Source organism: Callorhinus ursinus, unplaced genomic scaffold (assembly GCF_003265705.2).
Source record: "Callorhinus ursinus isolate GAN/ISIS: 27379988/994484 unplaced genomic scaffold, GSC_fseal_2.0 scaffold13, whole genome shotgun sequence".
Taxonomy (NCBI): Eukaryota; Metazoa; Chordata; class Mammalia; order Carnivora; family Otariidae; genus Callorhinus; species Callorhinus ursinus.
The window spans coordinates 29644660-29663335 of NW_027397075.1; the positions used below are offsets into that span (position 1 = coordinate 29644660).

Genomic DNA, 18676 nt, shown 5'->3' on the forward strand with positions numbered 1-18676 from the left:
GCACAGCTGAGAAACCTCCCTCCCACTTCTCCTTCTCACAACCACCAACAAAAGTTATGGCTGTGGGTGAATGGGAAAGACTGAAGCTTGAAAATCGGCCAGGCATGAGCCATCACCCTTTTTCTGACCTTAGCAGAAATTTCAAAGTGAGACTTAAAGAAAGTTAAAATCTCTGAGCCTGGTTATTATGAGAAACATAGCAACCATGACTACAGGAAGTTTTATTTTCAAACTGAGGCCTCAGGAAGCCCCACCCCACACACAAGCCTGTCAGTCCTTTAGGAGACTTAGCAGTTATTGCAGAGATGACTTGGCTCCATAAATAACAATAATACTTCACATTTGTTTAGAATTCTTAATCTCAACTCATTACTGTTAAATACAAAGCATATATATGTAGTGAGAAAAATAATCAACAAAATTATGAATTGGGATTATATTTAATATAATTTCCTTTATTTATTATTATTTTATTTATTATATTTAATATAATTTTGCATATATTTACATAATAGTCATACTATGGAAGTGGCTAATATTTCCAAGGGAGAGTATCTGTACATTGCAAAGGGGAAATAAAGATTGATAACCTTAAGATATTCCCATATTTATGGAATTGATAGAAAATGAGGTCAAGAGAGAAAGAAGCTGGGAATGTCAATTGAGGGTGGTAGTAAGCAAATGAGATGGCATCGTTCACAAGAATATTCAGTGTAATTTACCCCAAATCTATTAACTAGATGTCAAAAAAGTAAATGCGCCCCACTGGGCAATTTCTCTTGAGAGATTTGAAGAATCACTATGACTCCTTATTTTAATGTTTTCCGATATATTTCTCAATGATCAGGGAACTCATGACAATTATTTCCTCTATAGAAACACTGTGAGAAAATTAAAACCCATAGAATTGTAAATAGAAGGAATTTCTTTCTGGTTTTCTTTAAGACCCTGGTTTCTAATATAAAGAAATGTCCCAACTTCTTAGTCACCGGACAGTGGGAAGTTGTTTCAGAAAAGGATGGGAAACAGGAATCTGCTATTGTTGATGCTGTAATGATTTGTTCAGGACATCATGTATACCCCAATCTACCAAGTGATTCCTTTCCTGGTAAGTTTGGAAAATATACAATAGTCTGGGGACATACACAAATATCAAGGGTTGAGCTAGATCTTTCCATAGATTGTATGTAATAATTATTCTTAAGTTTCCAAAGATTTCAAAACAAAATTTTGAAGTCTGATGATATGTGAAATATAGAAATAATTGGCCTCCTGAACTCTTATGCTAAAAGAATCAAGGACCTGCAAGTCAGAGATCAGATGAAGACCTGTAAAGGAAGTGTTTGTGTAGAGGGAGGGTTTTTAAAAAGTCATCTATAGGCACATTTTGCAAATTCACTTTAGAAATTTCAGTGTGGGGTGGGGGGATGGGTTAGCCTGGTGATGGGTATTAAAGAGGGCACATTCTGCGTGGAGCACTGGGTGTTATGCACAAACAATGAATCATGGAACACTACATCAAAAACTAATGATGTAATATATGGTGATTAACATAACAATAAAAATTTTAAAAAAATAAACAGTAACACAAGAAAAAAAAAGAAAAGAAATTTCAGTGTGTGTGTGTGTGTGTGTGTGTGTGTATAGTTGCATACTCCATTACTAAACAAAATGCCAAACATCAGATAAATACAATACACAAGCAACCATCCTTTCTCCTTCCTTCCTTCTTTCTTTGCAACAGGAACACATGTCCACTATAAAATACTAGACTTCCAATCTGCAGGCATGCTGTTCATAGGCCAAGATCATTAAGAGTAAGATTCAGGAAGAATAGAGGATTGAAAGCATGAAGGTTTTAAGAGGCAGTGTATTTAGGGGTTCTGAATGTAGCCTTAGAACACTCGGGCTCAACCTCTTATGCCGCTAGTTCCTTACCATGTGACCAAAGACGAGTCACTTAATTTCTCTGTCTTGATTTCCTTGTCTTTTAAAATAGGGATACTAGTATCTGCCATTCAGAGATGTTATCAAGATTAAACGTTAAACTGTAAATCCTTTAGCAGAGGGCCTAGCCCACAGTAAGTACTCAATAAATATTAGCTATGATGACTATCAAAATATAAGTTCCCATACTGTAGGTTTTTTAAGGCACTGTAAGTACTTAGTTGGGGGTTTATTGTCAAAAACCACTAAAAGGATAAACGCATTTCAACTAGGAAACTTTTTTAAAAAATTAAGACTGATAATAGGAATTTTTTTAAAAAATGGAAACAGTGAGTCTCCACCATTTCTTCTGAAAATCAACTCAAACCACTCCTCATGTTCCACTGAGGCTGACATCAATTTCAAGGCCACTACCTCCACAGCAGTGACTATAAGGACCCAGAAGCCTTCAAGGGGAAGAGGGTCCTTGTGATCGGCCTGGGGAGCTCAAGATCTGACATTGCTGTGGAGCTTAGCCATCTGGCTGCACAGGTACACTGTGAGAAAGAAAGCTGGGGTACAGCTCTGCTCTTAGATCAAAGCTTAGGCTCTGAGGCTCGTGTTTGCCACATCATAAGACAAGGGATCCACCTATTGCATATGCCCATTGAATCAAGGAGGACTTAAGACATTCTCCCTGTGAATCAAGGTAATGTGGCCCAGGCTGGCAAGGAAGTACATTCTGCTGGACCCAGAGGTAAGTGTACATGTGTATATATGTATATATAAGAGTGCATTTTTTGTTTTAATTTTGTGTTCTGATCACTTCTAAGCAAACTGTTGCTAGTCAGGATCCACCTTTATTTATATAACAGTATTTCTTATCACCTACCATACAAAAGGCATTGTGCTTATCTTTCTGAAGGTCTGGAAGACATGTACGATTTGGTTCTTACTGTCGTTTATCCACTCAAAGGCCAGTGCTCAACAAACACTGGGCACATGTTATATGCCAGAACTATGTCCGACTAGAATTAAACACAGAAATAAGTCAGAATACTTCTTGATTTGCAGGAGCAGTCAGTGGGTGGAGGTGAGATGACAGGCACGAAAGGAAGTAATAAAAATGCCACACATTAGGTGTGGCAATGGCAGCACCATAAAAAGAGAACCTAGCTTAGCCTGGATGAAGTCAAAGAAGGCTTCCCAAAGGACTCTAAGCTAAATCATCCATGACCAATAGACCCTGAAGAACTTAACCTATTTTTAAGGAAACATATGCTCAATAAACAAATTCTTAAGGGTATGTAAATAAAATTTAAGGAATTCTTTGAAGTTCAGTTCCCTTGGGTTGTCACAAAAGTGGCATAATAAACAAGCAGCTGGGCTTGTCTCAGAGCTGAGACAGCTGCCATGGTTTGGGTGCTTAGCAGAGGTCGTGGAGTGGGTGTGTAAGGACTGGAAGAGACTTCAGACAGAGAACTGAATTAACTCTTTGGCATCTCTTCAGCCTAATTTCAGGTAAAGATTTAGCTACATTTCTTCCACCCAATCCAGCAACTACCACCATCTACTACCACTGAGGCTCTGGACTGGCCGGTATCCACCAGTCCTACATCAATGTCTCTGACTCTGTGAAGATTAGGCCCATCACAACTGAATACACAGCCCTCTTGTTCCAAGATGACAGGTTCTCATTATTTCCACAACTCTGCACTACCCCTCTGGGGTGTAGAGGCAGAGTAGTTCTGTCTCTACCTAGTTTCAATCATGGACTATTCATCTTGACCCAACTCTTTAAAAATGCTTCTGCCTGGATATTGAGGGAAATGTATGGAGATTGTCCACAGAACATGTCCATTGTGTCATATCTGCTTCTTTCTTACAGAGTGATATTGAAATCCATGTTGCCTTCCCCACCAGGTCATTATCAGCAGCAGAAGTGGTTCCTGGGTCATGAGCCAGGTTTGGAATGATGGCTATCCTTGGGACATGGTGTATGTGACCCGTTTTGCAACCTTCCTCAGGAATACCCTTCCTTCATTTGTCTCTGACTGGTTATATGTCAAGAAGATGAACATGTGGTTTAAGCATGAGAACTACGGCCTGATTCCTTTAAATGGGTACTACAAATAACTCCTATTTTATCATCCAAAAAAGTGGGGCACTAGTTTCAGTGGAAATTTTCTCTCTAGGTCTAACTTTAATCAGCTCACTGAGGTTATTGGGATTGAACTGAGGACTGCACGACTGACACAGTATACTCGGAGATCATGCATGCGGTGAAAATCTTACTGAAATGACTCTAGTGGGGAAAGGTACATGGGAAAATACAAATGGCAAAGGAGCAGACAGCTAGATACCCCTGACATGCAAGATTCATTTATGGTAGCTACAAGCTATAGCATGGAATTTTGAGGGCTGAGCCAATTCATGAATTGTCCTTCTGCAGAATATCTTACCCATGTTATGGGTAAATGAGGATAGCAATAATAATATCTACTCCTCAAAACTATCGTGGTATGAAGTAAGATAAAAAAAATTAAGGCATTTTGTAAACTATAAAGCTTTACAAATATTGGTTCTTATTAATCTTAAATTTTCCAATATGCTTCTAAAGAGCAATGAACAAAGTAGTACTAATCAACATGTCTCAGAAAGCAGAAAATCTCAAAATGAAAGTGCACACCTCCTTAACCACAGAGTCTGGGATTTTAGCAGGACAGTCAGGATGCATGGAACATGTAAAACAATGAAGATTCACAAAACTGATGTAGCCTTTAAAATTAAGATTTGTTTATATACTTCTGTATAGAGACAGAGCCCAACACCTACTAACTAGAAAGGCATACTAGGGGCACCTGGGTGGCTCAGTCAGTGAAGCATCGACTCTTGATTTCAACTCAGGTCATGGTCTCGGGGTCATGAGGTCAAGCCCCGTGTCCGGCTCCATGTGGGCATGGAGCATGCTTAAGATTCTCTCTCGTTCTCTCTCCTTCTGCCCCTCTGCCCCTCCCACTCTGCTCACATGCTCCCTCTCTAAAAAAAAAAAAAAAGGAAAGAAAGGAAGAAAGAGAGAAAAAAAGAAAAACATTCTTGGCAGAAGAATCAGTATATCCATAGAAAACTATTAAAGTGGGTAAGACAAGAAAGGACTCACTAAGAAATTTCATCTTGGCCCATGCTAACAAAAATGTTTCATTCTGGGGGCACCTGGTTAGCTCAGTCAATAGAGCATGCAATCTCAGGATTGTGAGTTCAAGCCCCATGTTGTGTGTAGAGGTTACTTAAAAATAAAATCTTTAAAAAAATGTTTCATTGTGTTTAGAGAATCAGATAAGGAAAAACAAGAGGAAACTGTAAATTGGAATAGCAAATACCAGGTTTAGGAGCCAGACCCTCACTCCACAGCATTTATCCTATCTAGTCTGGCAGACTGCTACATCCCTAAAGAAAAAAAAAATGTTGATTTCATGGATTTAAAATTGTGTTTAATGTAACAGAAGCTCCAAAACCTGAGCTGATTAAGACTTTTTGTCTTGTAAGAGTAACTGTAAATCATATTCTGGCTTTGCCCTTTAGACAACTGAAACATAGATTTGGAAATCCATTCATTCCAAGGATGAAGCTCCCTCTTAGAAAAGGTTCCAATTACTCTAAGGTATTGATGACACCTTCTCACTCCTCCCTTGGGTAAGGGGCAGGGGGAGAAAAACAGGTTTTATTGTGACCTACTTTTTGTCACCTTATAAAGCAAAAGAAGAGGTGGCAGAATTATAGACATAGAGAATGGTGTGGAAGTATATAGACAGATTCTAAGATTTATAAACTTTCTGAGTGCTTCAGATACTTGGAATAAATTCCAAAATCTCTGAATCCTAGAATTTTGGCAATCAAAGTAAAGGAAACCAAACATGGCAATAAAGCAGCTCACCAAGTAAATTTGATTTTCTCATAGAAGACCTCATTCATAATAATAGTTCACTTACAACAATGATGCTTGCAAGTGGCAGACACTCTTTTAAGTGCTTTCCAGGTAATGTTATTTAATTCTCCCAACAACAGTATGAAGTAGATTCTATCACTATTCCCCATTTTATACATAAGGAAACAAATACAGAGAAGTAGCCACTCGTGAGAGATAGAGGTAGACTATAAATTTGGCCATCTGGTTCCAGATTCTGCACTCTGAACCACTGATTATGTCTAGGAATTAGTTTTATTCTCATCTATTTGGTGAATCACCAAATCATATAAGTACTCATAAGGAAATCTTCAAGCTTCAAAAGGCCAAAAGAGGCAGCTCAGACAGAAATTCTTTTTTTTTAAAGATTTTATTTATTTATTTGAGAGAGAGAGCATGAGCGGGGAGTAGGGGCAGAGGGAGAAGCAGACTCCCCACTGAGCAGGGAGCCTGATGCGGGGTTCTATCCCAGGAACCCTGGGATCATGACCTAAGCTGAAGGCAGATGCTTAATTGACTGAGCCACCCAGAATTTCTTTTTTTTTAATTTTTTTTTAATTTTTTATTGTTATGTTAATCACCATATATTACATCATTAGTTCTTGATGTAGTGTTCCATGATTCATTGTTTGTTCATAACACCCAGTGCTCCATGCAGAATGTGCCCTCTTTAATACCCATCACCAGGCTAACCCATCCCCCTACCCTCCTCCCCTCTAGAACCCTCAGTTTGTTTTTCAGAGTCCATCATCTCTCATGAATCACAGATCTGTACTTCTGAAACAAATAACACCCAGAATTTCTTAAGGATTGTTGCGGACAATAGGAAAAAAACTGCCACAAAAGGAGAGCTCGGTAGTCCTCATGCTAATGTTTAACTCCTCAAATTTGATTCCAGTGCTATAAACTATTGCAGATATTTCTTGGAATTGAGGTATGTTACAGCAAGAGCCTTTGTATCTTGTTTCTGAACAGTGCCCTGAGGAAAGAGCCTGTGTTCAATGATGAGCTCCCATCCTGCATCCTATGTGGCACTGTGTCCATCAAGCCCAGTGTGAAGGAGTTTACAGAGACCTCAGCAGCCGTGTTTGAGGATGGGACCATGTTTGAGGATGGGACCATGTTTGAGGCCATCGACTCCATCATCTTTTCAACAGGCTATGGTTACGTCTACCCCTTCCTTGATGACTCCACCATCAAAAGCAGAAATAGTGAGGTCACCTTGTTTAAAGGCATCTTCCCCCCAAAAATGGAGAAGCCAACCTTGGCTGTGATTGGCCTTGTCCAGTCCCTTGGGGCTGCCATCCCCACAGCTGACCTGCAGGCTCGCTGGGCTGCTAAAGTGTTTGCAAGTAGGTGGACCATTCTGTCTTTTATCCATTTAGTCAATGAGCATTTATTGAGCACCTACTATATGCCAAGTACTGTGCTAGGTGCTAGGAATACAAAGGGAACAAGACATATTCTTTAACCTTACACAGTCTAAAATAGAGCAAGGGGAATGTTAGGAAGTCTTAGGGTGTTCTGTAAAACAGAGGCAGGGAGTGGCAAGAAATAGAGAAAGGGACAAGAGCTTAAGAGCTATGTTACAGAGCTTAGACTTCTCATAGGGAAATTGGAGGGACTTTGCAAGGCTTTAAGCAAGAGAAAGACAGCAATAGGTAGAGGCAATGTCAAGATACACCGTGAAGGTTAGAAGGGCCCTGGAGGATGTTGCAGGCAATGCTAGAGATCTTACTGGTGTCAAACTCAGAATAGCAAGGTCAGGCCACACCCACTCTATTGACAATCTTCTCCTCCTCCCTCCACTCTAGACGCCATGGTCTCCAGTGGCTACAAGTGTGCTTTTGTGAGGAAATCAAGAATATGAGGATTACATGAAGAAAGGCAATGTCTTAAATATATTGATTTAATTTACATCAATCATACTGATCATCCTTATTACTTAAAGTGCCTTTTTATTCAAGGGTTCAAAAACCTTGGCAATATAGGTATACTTCACCTAACATATTGTCAGTAAAAACTTAGACTATAGGTAATGAAGAAAATGTTACAATCATAGACTGTATGTTTTCTAAAAATGTTGTGGATAAATAAGCTATTTCAAGTGTACCACAAAGGATCATTATTTAAATAAACCCTGTCATGCAATCTTTTATAAGGGTGCTTTCTGTAAAATACTTCTATTGTGTTTTTCTCTTAAAGGCACAACAGTGCCAAGCACCTGGGGTTTTAGAAAAAAGTTGGCTACAGTTCATAAACCCAAGAAATTTACATGAAACAAAAGGTATCATTTATCCATTCATCAAATACTTACTGAGCACTACTATGTGCCACACTCTATCTTGGCACTTAGGACACAACATCAAACAAAGCAGACAAAAATTTTAGCAAACATCTGACCACAAGGTACTTCCAGGCTAGGTAAGATGCTACCAATGACTAGGAAGTGTTCTGCATCATGAATGTCATAATAGCTTTCTACCACTGTTACAAAGGCAAAAGAGCTACACTCAGTAATCAGATGACCCCTCAGTAATCAGATGACCCCTCCACTGCAAAACACTAACAATTTTCTGATGCCCCTTAAGATCCCCTCTGGCTGCAGACTGTTGCTGGAAAACTCATGCTTCTTTCCATTGTTCCATTTTAATTGCCATGTCCCTTAGAGTGAACTATTTTACCAGATTATTTCTTGAAAGAATTATTAATAAGAGGATAAAAATAAGAAATACAAAGAAACTGTTAAGCTATTATGTGCATGAGGTGCATCTCAGGCATGTTGAGGATTAGACCTTGCATGACATCACAGAAATATGAGGTTGGGTGATTTGAAGTCACAAACTTCTCTGTGGTCATTATCTCACTGCAGCCCAGCTTTGCCATTCACAGAGGGGTTCATTGCCTTCTCAAGTCTTTATTTCTGTAAATTGTTATTCTACTAAAGATACCAAAGGCAGCTCCTCTTGATACAAAATCTTTTAGGGACATAGTTCATAAATACTAAGAAAAATTCTTCATGTGTCATTATATATTTCTGATTTTTTCATCTTTTTAAATATTTCTTTCTTCATTTCTTTTCTAGAATCATGTACTTTGCCAACTACAAGTGAAATGATGGATGATATTGATGAGTAAATGGGAAAAAAACTCAAGTGGTAAGAGATTGTACTTGCTAATGAAACAAATCCTGTTTTTCCTTTACATGTAGGAAAACATTTATATATTTTATAATATTTTTGCTAGTCAAAGTTCATGTTTTTGGAACACTTGTTATGATCAAGCAGTATTCTACAGGAAAATAATAGTCATTACACATCACCTGTACTGTAGACCACACTACACTCTAGAGTACAGTTTCTCAAATGGAGGTGATTTTGATCCCCAGGGGACATTTGGCAAAGTCCAGAGATATTTTTGATTGTTCCAAGTATAGAGGGCGTACTATTGGCATCTAATGTGTAGAAATTAGGATACTGCTAAACATCCTACATTGCAGAGGACAGGCCTCCTAAACAAAGAATTATCCAGCTCAAATGTCTCCAAGAATTCCTTTCCAACAGCCGCATGTCCACCAGCAAGTTAACTAGCTGGGAACCGAGCACTGTAATAAGAAAACCAAATGAAGAACTAAACTGAGTTCACCTGCCCTGGTATTTTCTTCTAAAAGAATATTCATTTCTGATTCATCCAAACACGGGTTCTCAAGTACACCATAAATGGGACTGGAAGAAAGTCATTTAAGTGGCTAGACATCAGATATTTAAATGTAATTTTTATGTTAATTACTTCTATATAAGTAAATCTTTTTCAAATTATATATTAAAATCTGTTGAAAGAATAATTAGATAATGAATCCCATTCAGATGAATAGGTGACTGTATAAGAAGTTTCTTTCCTCTTTCGAGCTCTAACACATCATTCACTGCCAGGTAGTTGCTGGCGAAGGTAGTTGCTGGCGAAGGATCTAGAGAAGGGAAGACTTGGAACTTTCAGACTCAACAAAACCTCCCCTGCATCTCATCCAGTTCACAGGACAGCTCTGCGAAGTGGGCACCCTTGTGTGCTAGCAATTCACACAGCTCACTCTACTTACCACCCTTTCTATTACAGGCCAGTAGGAATAAGGAGGAGGAAGAAGAGAAGCCCCAAAGTCAACCTCATTTCTTAAATGGTAGACTCTTTTTCAGGGCTCATAAAAGTAAATGAGGCCATGCCCCAAAATCTAACCCCGGGGCAGATCCTAAGCAATGTTTTATAAAGAATAACCATGTGTTAAAGAGTAAATTAAGTTAATCAGTCATCTGGACACATGAAGGTCAGTTCACTCCAGGCCAGAAGCAGAAGACCAAAATAACATCAAACTTAGATAGAGATTAGGAAGTAGAAAAAAACCAACCCATTTATAGCCAAAGAACAAATGATAAATTCAACGCTGTGGAGAAAGAAGGGTGGGATAGTTTGGGAGACGCTGACTAAAATGCTACTTTTCTGAGGTAGAACGTAAGAAACCAGTTCTTGGTTTACAACTGTGACACTCATTCCAGTATGTGTTCTTTCCTCAGGTTTGGCCAGAGCCAGACTCTGCAGACAGATTACATCACGTACGTGGATGAGCTGGGGTCCTTCATAGGGGCCAAGTCTAACATACCATGGCTTTTCCTGACTGATCCCCAGCTGGCCCCGGAGGTGTTCTTTGGTCCTTGCAGCCCATACCAGTTTCGACTGATGGGACCAGGGAAGCGGGCTGGGGCCAGAAATGCCATCCTGACCCAGTGGAATAGGACAGTAAAGCCCACCAGGACGAGAGCTGTCAGTGAAGCTCAGAGACCCCAACACGTTCACAATTTGCTCAAAATGCTTTCATTCCCAGGGCTTTTGCTGGCTGTTTGGCTTACATTTTATTAATGAGGAAGTCCTTTACGTCTCAAAGTTTAGCCTAGGAGTTTAATCACAGATATGTATGTAGTTTAACACTAGATATATACACATATGCATACATAAAATCTCAGAGCTACTCTTTCCCTTCCTGCAGATGTAAAAATGAATTCTGGCCCATTTAACTCAAAGTCTAATAAAACGGAAAATACTCAGCCTCTCCCTTTCTGATGAAAATCTGTACTCTGAAAAGGCTTTTTGCATGCTGCATTGGCAAGTTTGGAGGTGCTTGAGATAAGGAAGAAGGAGAGTGAAGAGGAGTGAGCACAGATTTGCAGGATGAACAAAGTTTAGTAAATTTCTTAAGGGTGTTTTACTATGGGGAGAAATGACAACACAACAATGTTGAATCCTCTAACCTGTGACACAGTATATCTCTTCATTTACTTAGATCTTCTTTAATTGCTCTCAGCAGTGTTTTGCAGTTTTTCGTGTATAGTTCTTACCCATCTTCTGTCAGATTTATCCTATGTCATATTTTTGGATGTTATTACAAATGGTAGTTAAACATTTTTTAATTTCCTATTGTTTACTGTTAATATATAAAAATTCAATCATTTGTTCTAGTAACTCTTTTGTAGGTTCCATAATACTTTCTACATAAATAATCATGTTGTCTAAAAATAAAGATAGCTTTACTTCTCCAATTTCCATTTGGATGTCTTTTATCTCTTTTTTCTTGCCTTACTGCATTGAAATTCTAGTATAATGTTGAATAGAAGTGGTGAGATCAGACATCCTTGCCTTGTTCCTAATCTTAGGAATAAAGCATTGAGTCTTTTACCAGTAAGAATGATGTTAGCTATAGATACTTCATAAATACCCTTTATTAAGTTGAGGACGTTTTCTTCTATTCCTAGTTAGCTGACAGTTTTGGTCAGGAATGGAAGTTGGCTTTTGTCAGACGCTTTTTTTTTTTTTTTTGCATCTGATGATCCTCTGGTTTTGGTTAAAATATGGTGAATTATATTGACTATTAACCCAATCTTGCATTGCTGAAATAAACCCCACCTGGTCATGATATATTACCCATTTTATACATTGTAGCATTATATTTGTTAACATTTGTTAAAGATTTTTGCATGTATGTTTATGATGGATGTTGATCCGTATTTTATTTTTTGTAATATTTTGGCTTGGTTTTGGTGTCAATGTAACATTGGTCCCACAGAATGAGTTAGAGAGCATTCTGTCCTCTTAAATTTTCCGGAAGAGTTTGTTTATAATTGGCATTATTGTTTCCTTAAATGTTTGGTAGAATTCACCAGTGAAATCATTTTGGTCTCTAGGTCTTTGTGGAAAAGTTTTTAAACTACAAACTCAAGTTCTTTAACAATATAGGACTACTCAGGTTATGTTTCTCTTCTTGAGACAGTTTTGGCACTATGTGTTTTTTAAGCATTCATTCACTTTATCTAAGGGAATTCAGTGGAGATATGACAGTCTTATCAACAAATAATACCAGAGCTATTGGATATTTATATGACCTGAAGAAAATTCAATTAATACTTTGCACCATATACAAAAATTAACTCAAAATGGATCATAGAATTAAATGTAAAACCTAAAAGTATAGCATGGAGCACTGGGTGTTATACACAAACAATGAATCATGGAACACTACATCAAAAACTAATGATATACTGTATGGTGACTAACATAACACAATTTTAAAAAACTAAACATATAAAACTTCCAGAAGAAAACATAAAAGAAAGTCTTTCAATTAGGCAAAGATGTCTTAGATATAATGTCAAATGCACAATCCATGAAAAAGAAATTTTATAAATTAGGCTTTATCAAAATTAAGAACTTCCACTCTTGAAAAGACACTGTTAAGAGACTGAAAAGACAGACTACAGATGGGGAGAAAACATTTGCAAATACTAAAGCTCATAGAAGATGTGTATTCAGAATATATAAAGGAAGCTCAAAATTCAATAAGATACAACCCAATTTAAAAATGGGTAGAATTTAAACAGATGCTTAACCAAGGAAGATATACAGATGGCAAATAATCATATGAAAAGATATTAAACATCAAGTCATTAAGAAAATGCAAAATAAAATGTTAATACATAGCTGCCTTGACCATAACAAGCATTACCAAAGAAGAAAGTAACTAAAGCTCATATGCTGCCGATAGAAATGTGAAATGGTATAACCACTTTAGAAAACAGTGTACCAGTCTCTTAAAAGTTAAACATATATCTGCCATATGATCTAATAATTCAACTCAGATATTTATTAACCTAGAAAAAATAAAAATACATGTCTATACAAAAACTGATATATAAATATTCATAGCAGGTTTATTTGTAATATCCAAAAGCTATGCACAAGCTAACGTAATCAAAATATTAATGGATGGGGCATCTAGGTGGCTCAGTTGGTTGAGCAAATAAATCGATTTTGGCTCAGGTCATGATCTCAGGGTCCTGGGATCGAGTCCCTGCATTGGGCTTCCCACTCAGTGGGGAGTCTGCTTCTCTCCCTCTTCCTCTGCCCCTCCCCTGGCTTGCATGTGCACACACACTCTCTCTCTCTCTCTCTAGAATAAATAAATAAATCTTTAAAAAATGTTAATAGATAAAGTGTGGAACATTCACACAATGTAATACTATTCAGCAACAAAAATGAATGAACCATTTTTACCCACAGCAATGTAAATGAATCTCAAAATCATCATACCGAGTGAAAAAAGCCAGACAAAAATAAATACGTACTGTATTCCAATTATATAAGATTCTAGAAGGTTCAAATCAATCTAGAGTGAAAGAAGTCAAATCAATGCTTTCCTAGGGACGGTGGGAAGCTGGGAGCTAGGGAAATGTAGGCAGGAGGGATTACCAAGGGGTAGAGGAAATTCTGAGGGGTGATGGATACACATGTTATGTTGATTGTGGTGATGGTTTCACAGATGTATGCATATGCCAAAACTTGTCTAAATGCACATTTAAATTTACGTAGCTTACTACATGTCAACTGTACCTCAATAAAACTATTTTAAAAATATAATGGATACTTGCTTTGGGAGACATAAACATAGAGGATTATATACTACTACTTATATCTCTTGGCTGCCCTTTCATTGTGTACAGCTCTTCAGAGCTCTTTTTGATTTGCTAGATAGGATACTGCCCAATTCATGAATCATTAAATAAAACCAATTAGATCTTTGGCAAATTAAATGGACAGCCACATTACTTTTCACTAACTAAATTTGATGGAATGTTACTTAAAACCTCTGTGTACTTGGTCCTAGGTAATAAATAGACATACATTTGTCCCTTCCCATCATTTTTACTAATTATGCAAAATAAAATGGGCAGCCCACCTGGTTGGCTGAGTCCGTTAATTATCTGCCTCTTGATTTTGACTCAGGTCATGATCTCCAGGTTTTGGGATTGAGCCCCACATTGGACTCCATGCCGAGTGGGGAGTCTGCTTGAAGATTCTCTCTCTCTCTCCCTTTGCCCCCCCTCTTTGCCCCTCCCTCCTCTCTCTCCCTCATTCTCTCTCTCTCTTGCTCGCTCTCTCTAGAATAAATAAATAAATCTTTTTTTTCAAAATGGGTAAAAAACTAGGGAGCATGTTGACTCAAAGGGCACTTGATTTTTCTGAATGGGTACTTAGCCAGATCATCCTTAAAATCTGTGTGTGTGTGTGTTAATGTGTATATGTGGGTGTGTTTGTGATTGAATCTAGTGTAAAAACAAGACAGACAAACTTATTAACAAACTGAATAAATAAAACCTTTTTTTTACCAGTTCATTATCAATGTTCATCACTGATTTTTAAACCAGATTGGTAGAAAGGTTAAGAGACAGCTCTGTTTCATGTCATCAGACACAAAAGAAACTATGTATTTAACATTCTACTTAGCCTCTAAAATTCTAGCATAGGGTAATAACCTAAATGAAGTAATATATTTAGCACTGTGATTACAAGAGTTCATTAACATTGATTCTCTTCTCTCGTGTTTGTATATTATGTCATATCTGAATCTTTTAGAAACTTTATTAATATTTATGACATTTCCTCTAATTATTAACATCAGCTTGCCCTATTTTACAATAAGGAAATAGAAACTTTGAGGTAACATGGGGATTAAGGGCAAAACTAAGTCTCTTCCTCTCCAATCCAGAGTTCTCTCCAAGAGCTATGTGACCAGTTCCTACCATCTCTTCTAAAGAGCACATGAGGGGCGCCTGGGTGGCTCAGTTGTTAAGCGTCTGCCTTTGGCTCAGGTCATGATCCCAGGGTCCTGGGATGGAGTCCCCATCAGGCTCCCTGCTCCGCAGAAGCCTGCTTCTCCCTCTCCTGCTTTCTCTTTCTTTAAAGAGATAAGACCACAACCTCTCCTTCCCCCCTGCTTGTGTGTTCCTGCTCTTGCTATCTCTCTGTGTCAAATAAATAAATAAAATCTTTAAAAAAAATTAAAATAAACAACACATGAGGGCATCAAGAACAAAAAGGACATATTTATATCACCACCCATGAAATAGTCTTCGTATATGGGAATATTCCTCAGAAATATGATTACATGCATTGTTCACTTTGTATGTGTGTAATGCATGTAAGTATACATAAATACATATGTATACATGCATATATACGATATGCATATGCATACACATGTATGTATGGTAGGCACAGTGCATTTAGTCAAATTTCTGAAGAGTACTACCTACTTTATATGTGACGTGTGTATATAGAGAGAGGGGTGTTCATATATGTGTGCATATATAACACACAGCAAGATATGATCAAGACTATAAAGGAAAGAGATATGAAGGGAGTAGTGCATAGGAAAGAAAGATTTTCCCAGGGCATTGTTAGAAAGGTTTCTCTGAGGAAGTGTCATTTGATGTGGACTATATTCTTCATGTCATAGGAGGGAATAAAAGGAACCATCTCTACTGAGAGAACCCCATCTGCAAAGTTCGGGAGATATAAAGAAGCAGGGCAGATTTGAAGAAATGGTGGAAATTCTTCATGACTTCAGGGAGAGTTGGAGGGGGAAAGACAAGGGATGAGTCTGGGGAAGAAAGCAGGACCTGGCAGTGGAAGGGAGATTCTCTTTCTGAAGACTTAGCAAGTATCCGGGCTTTGAGTAGAAGATCTGGAACGAAGAGACCAAGTTACCAGGCTGCTATCAGGACCAACGGCAGCCCCTTGGACATAACACCCTGGGCTGTGTCTACTGATTTCTTTAAAGAGATAAGACCACGACCTGGTAATATAATACTTCTATAATCAACAAAGATGTATCTGGATGCAGTATTCTAATATGGCTTTTAGTAAAAAAAAAATAGTTGGAGGCAAAATGAATACTAAGGGAAAGTTTTTTAAAGCCACAAGGAAGTGATAACTGAAATTCCTGTGCAATTTAAAGTTTACATGTACATTACGAGCTCATTCAATGGTGCTCTGCTTAGATTTAATAAGGTTTAGCTTCACTGACTACCTTTTCTTACCTTATATAAAAGAAGTATAACTAGAGCCTTAATGTCTATGTTTGTCACTCCTCCCTGCAGGGGAAAAAAAAAAGTCATCTTCAGGCATTTGAAGAATTACTTGATCACAGGGCCTTCACTAATCCACACTGCTAAGCATCTGATGAGTTTTGCACCTATTAAGGGACTGACTCATATGACAAACCTGCCTTAATGCATTACAGAAATCCTTAAACATCCCAACCTGGATGCCTTTGGGGACTAGACTCATAAATACATGAGTGAAGCAGGCAGATTGCATATCAATCATTCTACTGGCAAAGTAAACATAGGGAAGTTAATACCCTGTCACCCCCATCTACTGTCCACACTGCTGCAAGTGTGGCTTGGCAAGTCCATCCTCAAAACCCTTCAAAAGCTTTCCATCACTGTTTGGACAATGCCCAAGCTCAAGGGCATACAAGGGCCTCCATGAACTGGCTTTCATCTCTCTTATGCTTATTTCTCCCTGCTTCCCTCTTTATACTCACGATATCGGGTCCTAGTTCCTAAACTCATACCATTATGATTCTCACTTCTCTGCTTTGGCCCATGCTGCTCCCTTTGTCACAGATACCCTTCATCCCACACACATGTCCACTACCACCCCCTTGGAAAACTCCTGCTTTTTTGTTATTTATTCTTTCTCCATAGTGACTTTCTCTGAAGGCCATCATCCTGACTCCTTTTTCCATAGACTCCCATAGACACCCCTCCCTATAAAAAAAACCTGTTTTCAAGAAAACAAATCTGACAAATTAATTTACACTCAATTTTTTAAGATATTTATTTATTTATTAAGTGAGAGAGAGAGAGAGAGAGAGCACAAGAGGTAGGGAGGGGTAGAGGGAGAAGGAGAAGCATGCTCCCTGCTGAGCTGGAAGCCTGATGCAGGGCTCCATCCCAGGACCCTGGGATCATGACCTGAGCTGAAGGCAGATGCTTAACCGACTGAGCCACCCAGGTACCCCCACACTCAGTTCTAAATGATTAATAACCCTATAGCAAATATAAATACGGACAACCAGTTAATTTTAAAATTCAGATGAACAATAAATAATGTTTTAGAGTAGGTGCAACCTGTGCAGAATTTGTATTTTATCTGGCATCCCTATCCCCTGGTCATCTGGATTTTATCAGGATTTAGCAACTAGCATGTAAGGCCCTGTGCTTACGCCACAGGAGGGACAGAAGTATCAAAGCATCACCTAAATGAAATGGATAAAGACCCAAAAGTGGGATTTCATGTACCAGCCAACAGATGGAGAAGCATTTGTCTGGCCAGAGCCTCCCACCACTCCTGAATCATATCCTTCAAGAAGGGTCTTATCCTACATCTGACCTCCATCTGTTCAAACATTCATTCTGCTGTAAGCCATCTTCTCTCTGCCATAAATCTCAGCTCTGTTCTTATGGCCCCACATCTAGTTTTTGGTTCTCACTCTCGCTAATGTTTAGATCCAACCTTCATATTCTGCTGCCTCGGGTATCCTAGCACCACTTCCAAGACTGGATTTCAAATAGGCTACACCAAGAAGGCTCTTGTTCCTAGTATAGGTTGGTCCATAAGGCTTAAAATCTTACAAATAATCTGTGTTATCTCTGTCTCCTTAGCTATTTGCAGCTATTAAGTCACGAAGTTCTGGAAACAGAGACATCCTGAGGAATAGGAGAAAGAAGACCAAGCCACAAGATATCCATATTCATCCTGCACTCCTCCCTCCATGCACATATGCAAATCTGAGTGTGGAGTACATTGTACTGACTTAAAGTAAATAAATTAATTATTTTTTTTAAGATTTATTTTACTTATTTTTTTGTCAGAAAGAGAGAGAGGACAAGCAGGGGGAGTGGCAGGCAGAGGGAGAAACAGGCTCCCTGCTGAGCAAGGAATCTGATGTGGGACTCAGTCCCAGGACCCTGAGATCGTGACCCCAGCCAAAGGCAGACACTTAACCAGCTGAGCCACACAGGCATTCCTAAATAAATTAATTCTGTTGGCAACCTCTGTTCTTGTTCCTACTGTTCCTTAAAAATAAATCTAATTCTCTGAAGTGTTAGCAAATAATTCAGATGTTTCTGTGGGATATTCAGGGAATATACCTGACCCTATAAGGCAAAACTTTAATTAAAAATCTTCCTTAGACATCTCTTTTTTCTCTCAAAGTTCCTCTTTGATGACGTCACCCCCACCCGCTTCTCAGCTCTTCCCACAGCTGCTCCATCCCCTGGTTCCAACCAACTGCCTCCCCTGTCTTCGCCCCACCACCTTTCCACTCTTTGATTTTTGAAACAATTCTGTTTTCTCTGGCTTCTCCAACCAGCATCCTCATACCTATCATCTCAGTCA

At 38.5% G+C, this 18676-nt stretch overlaps 1 protein-coding gene and 1 long non-coding RNA gene across 2 annotated transcripts in view; one reads left to right on the plus strand and one right to left on the minus strand.

Moving 5' to 3' along the window:
* Window positions 1-18676, minus strand: part of LOC141374006 (uncharacterized) — an 86813-nt gene that overhangs the window by 55871 nt on the left and 12266 nt on the right. The window lies entirely within an intron of this gene.
* On the plus strand, window positions 57-10833 carry LOC112828824 (putative dimethylaniline monooxygenase [N-oxide-forming] 6). Its single transcript, XM_025878068.2, is given in 8 exon segments — window positions 57-146; window positions 946-1108; window positions 2336-2478; window positions 3850-4049; window positions 6866-7242; window positions 8976-9048; window positions 10456-10730; window positions 10733-10833. Coding segments are annotated over 8 exon segments (1422 nt in total).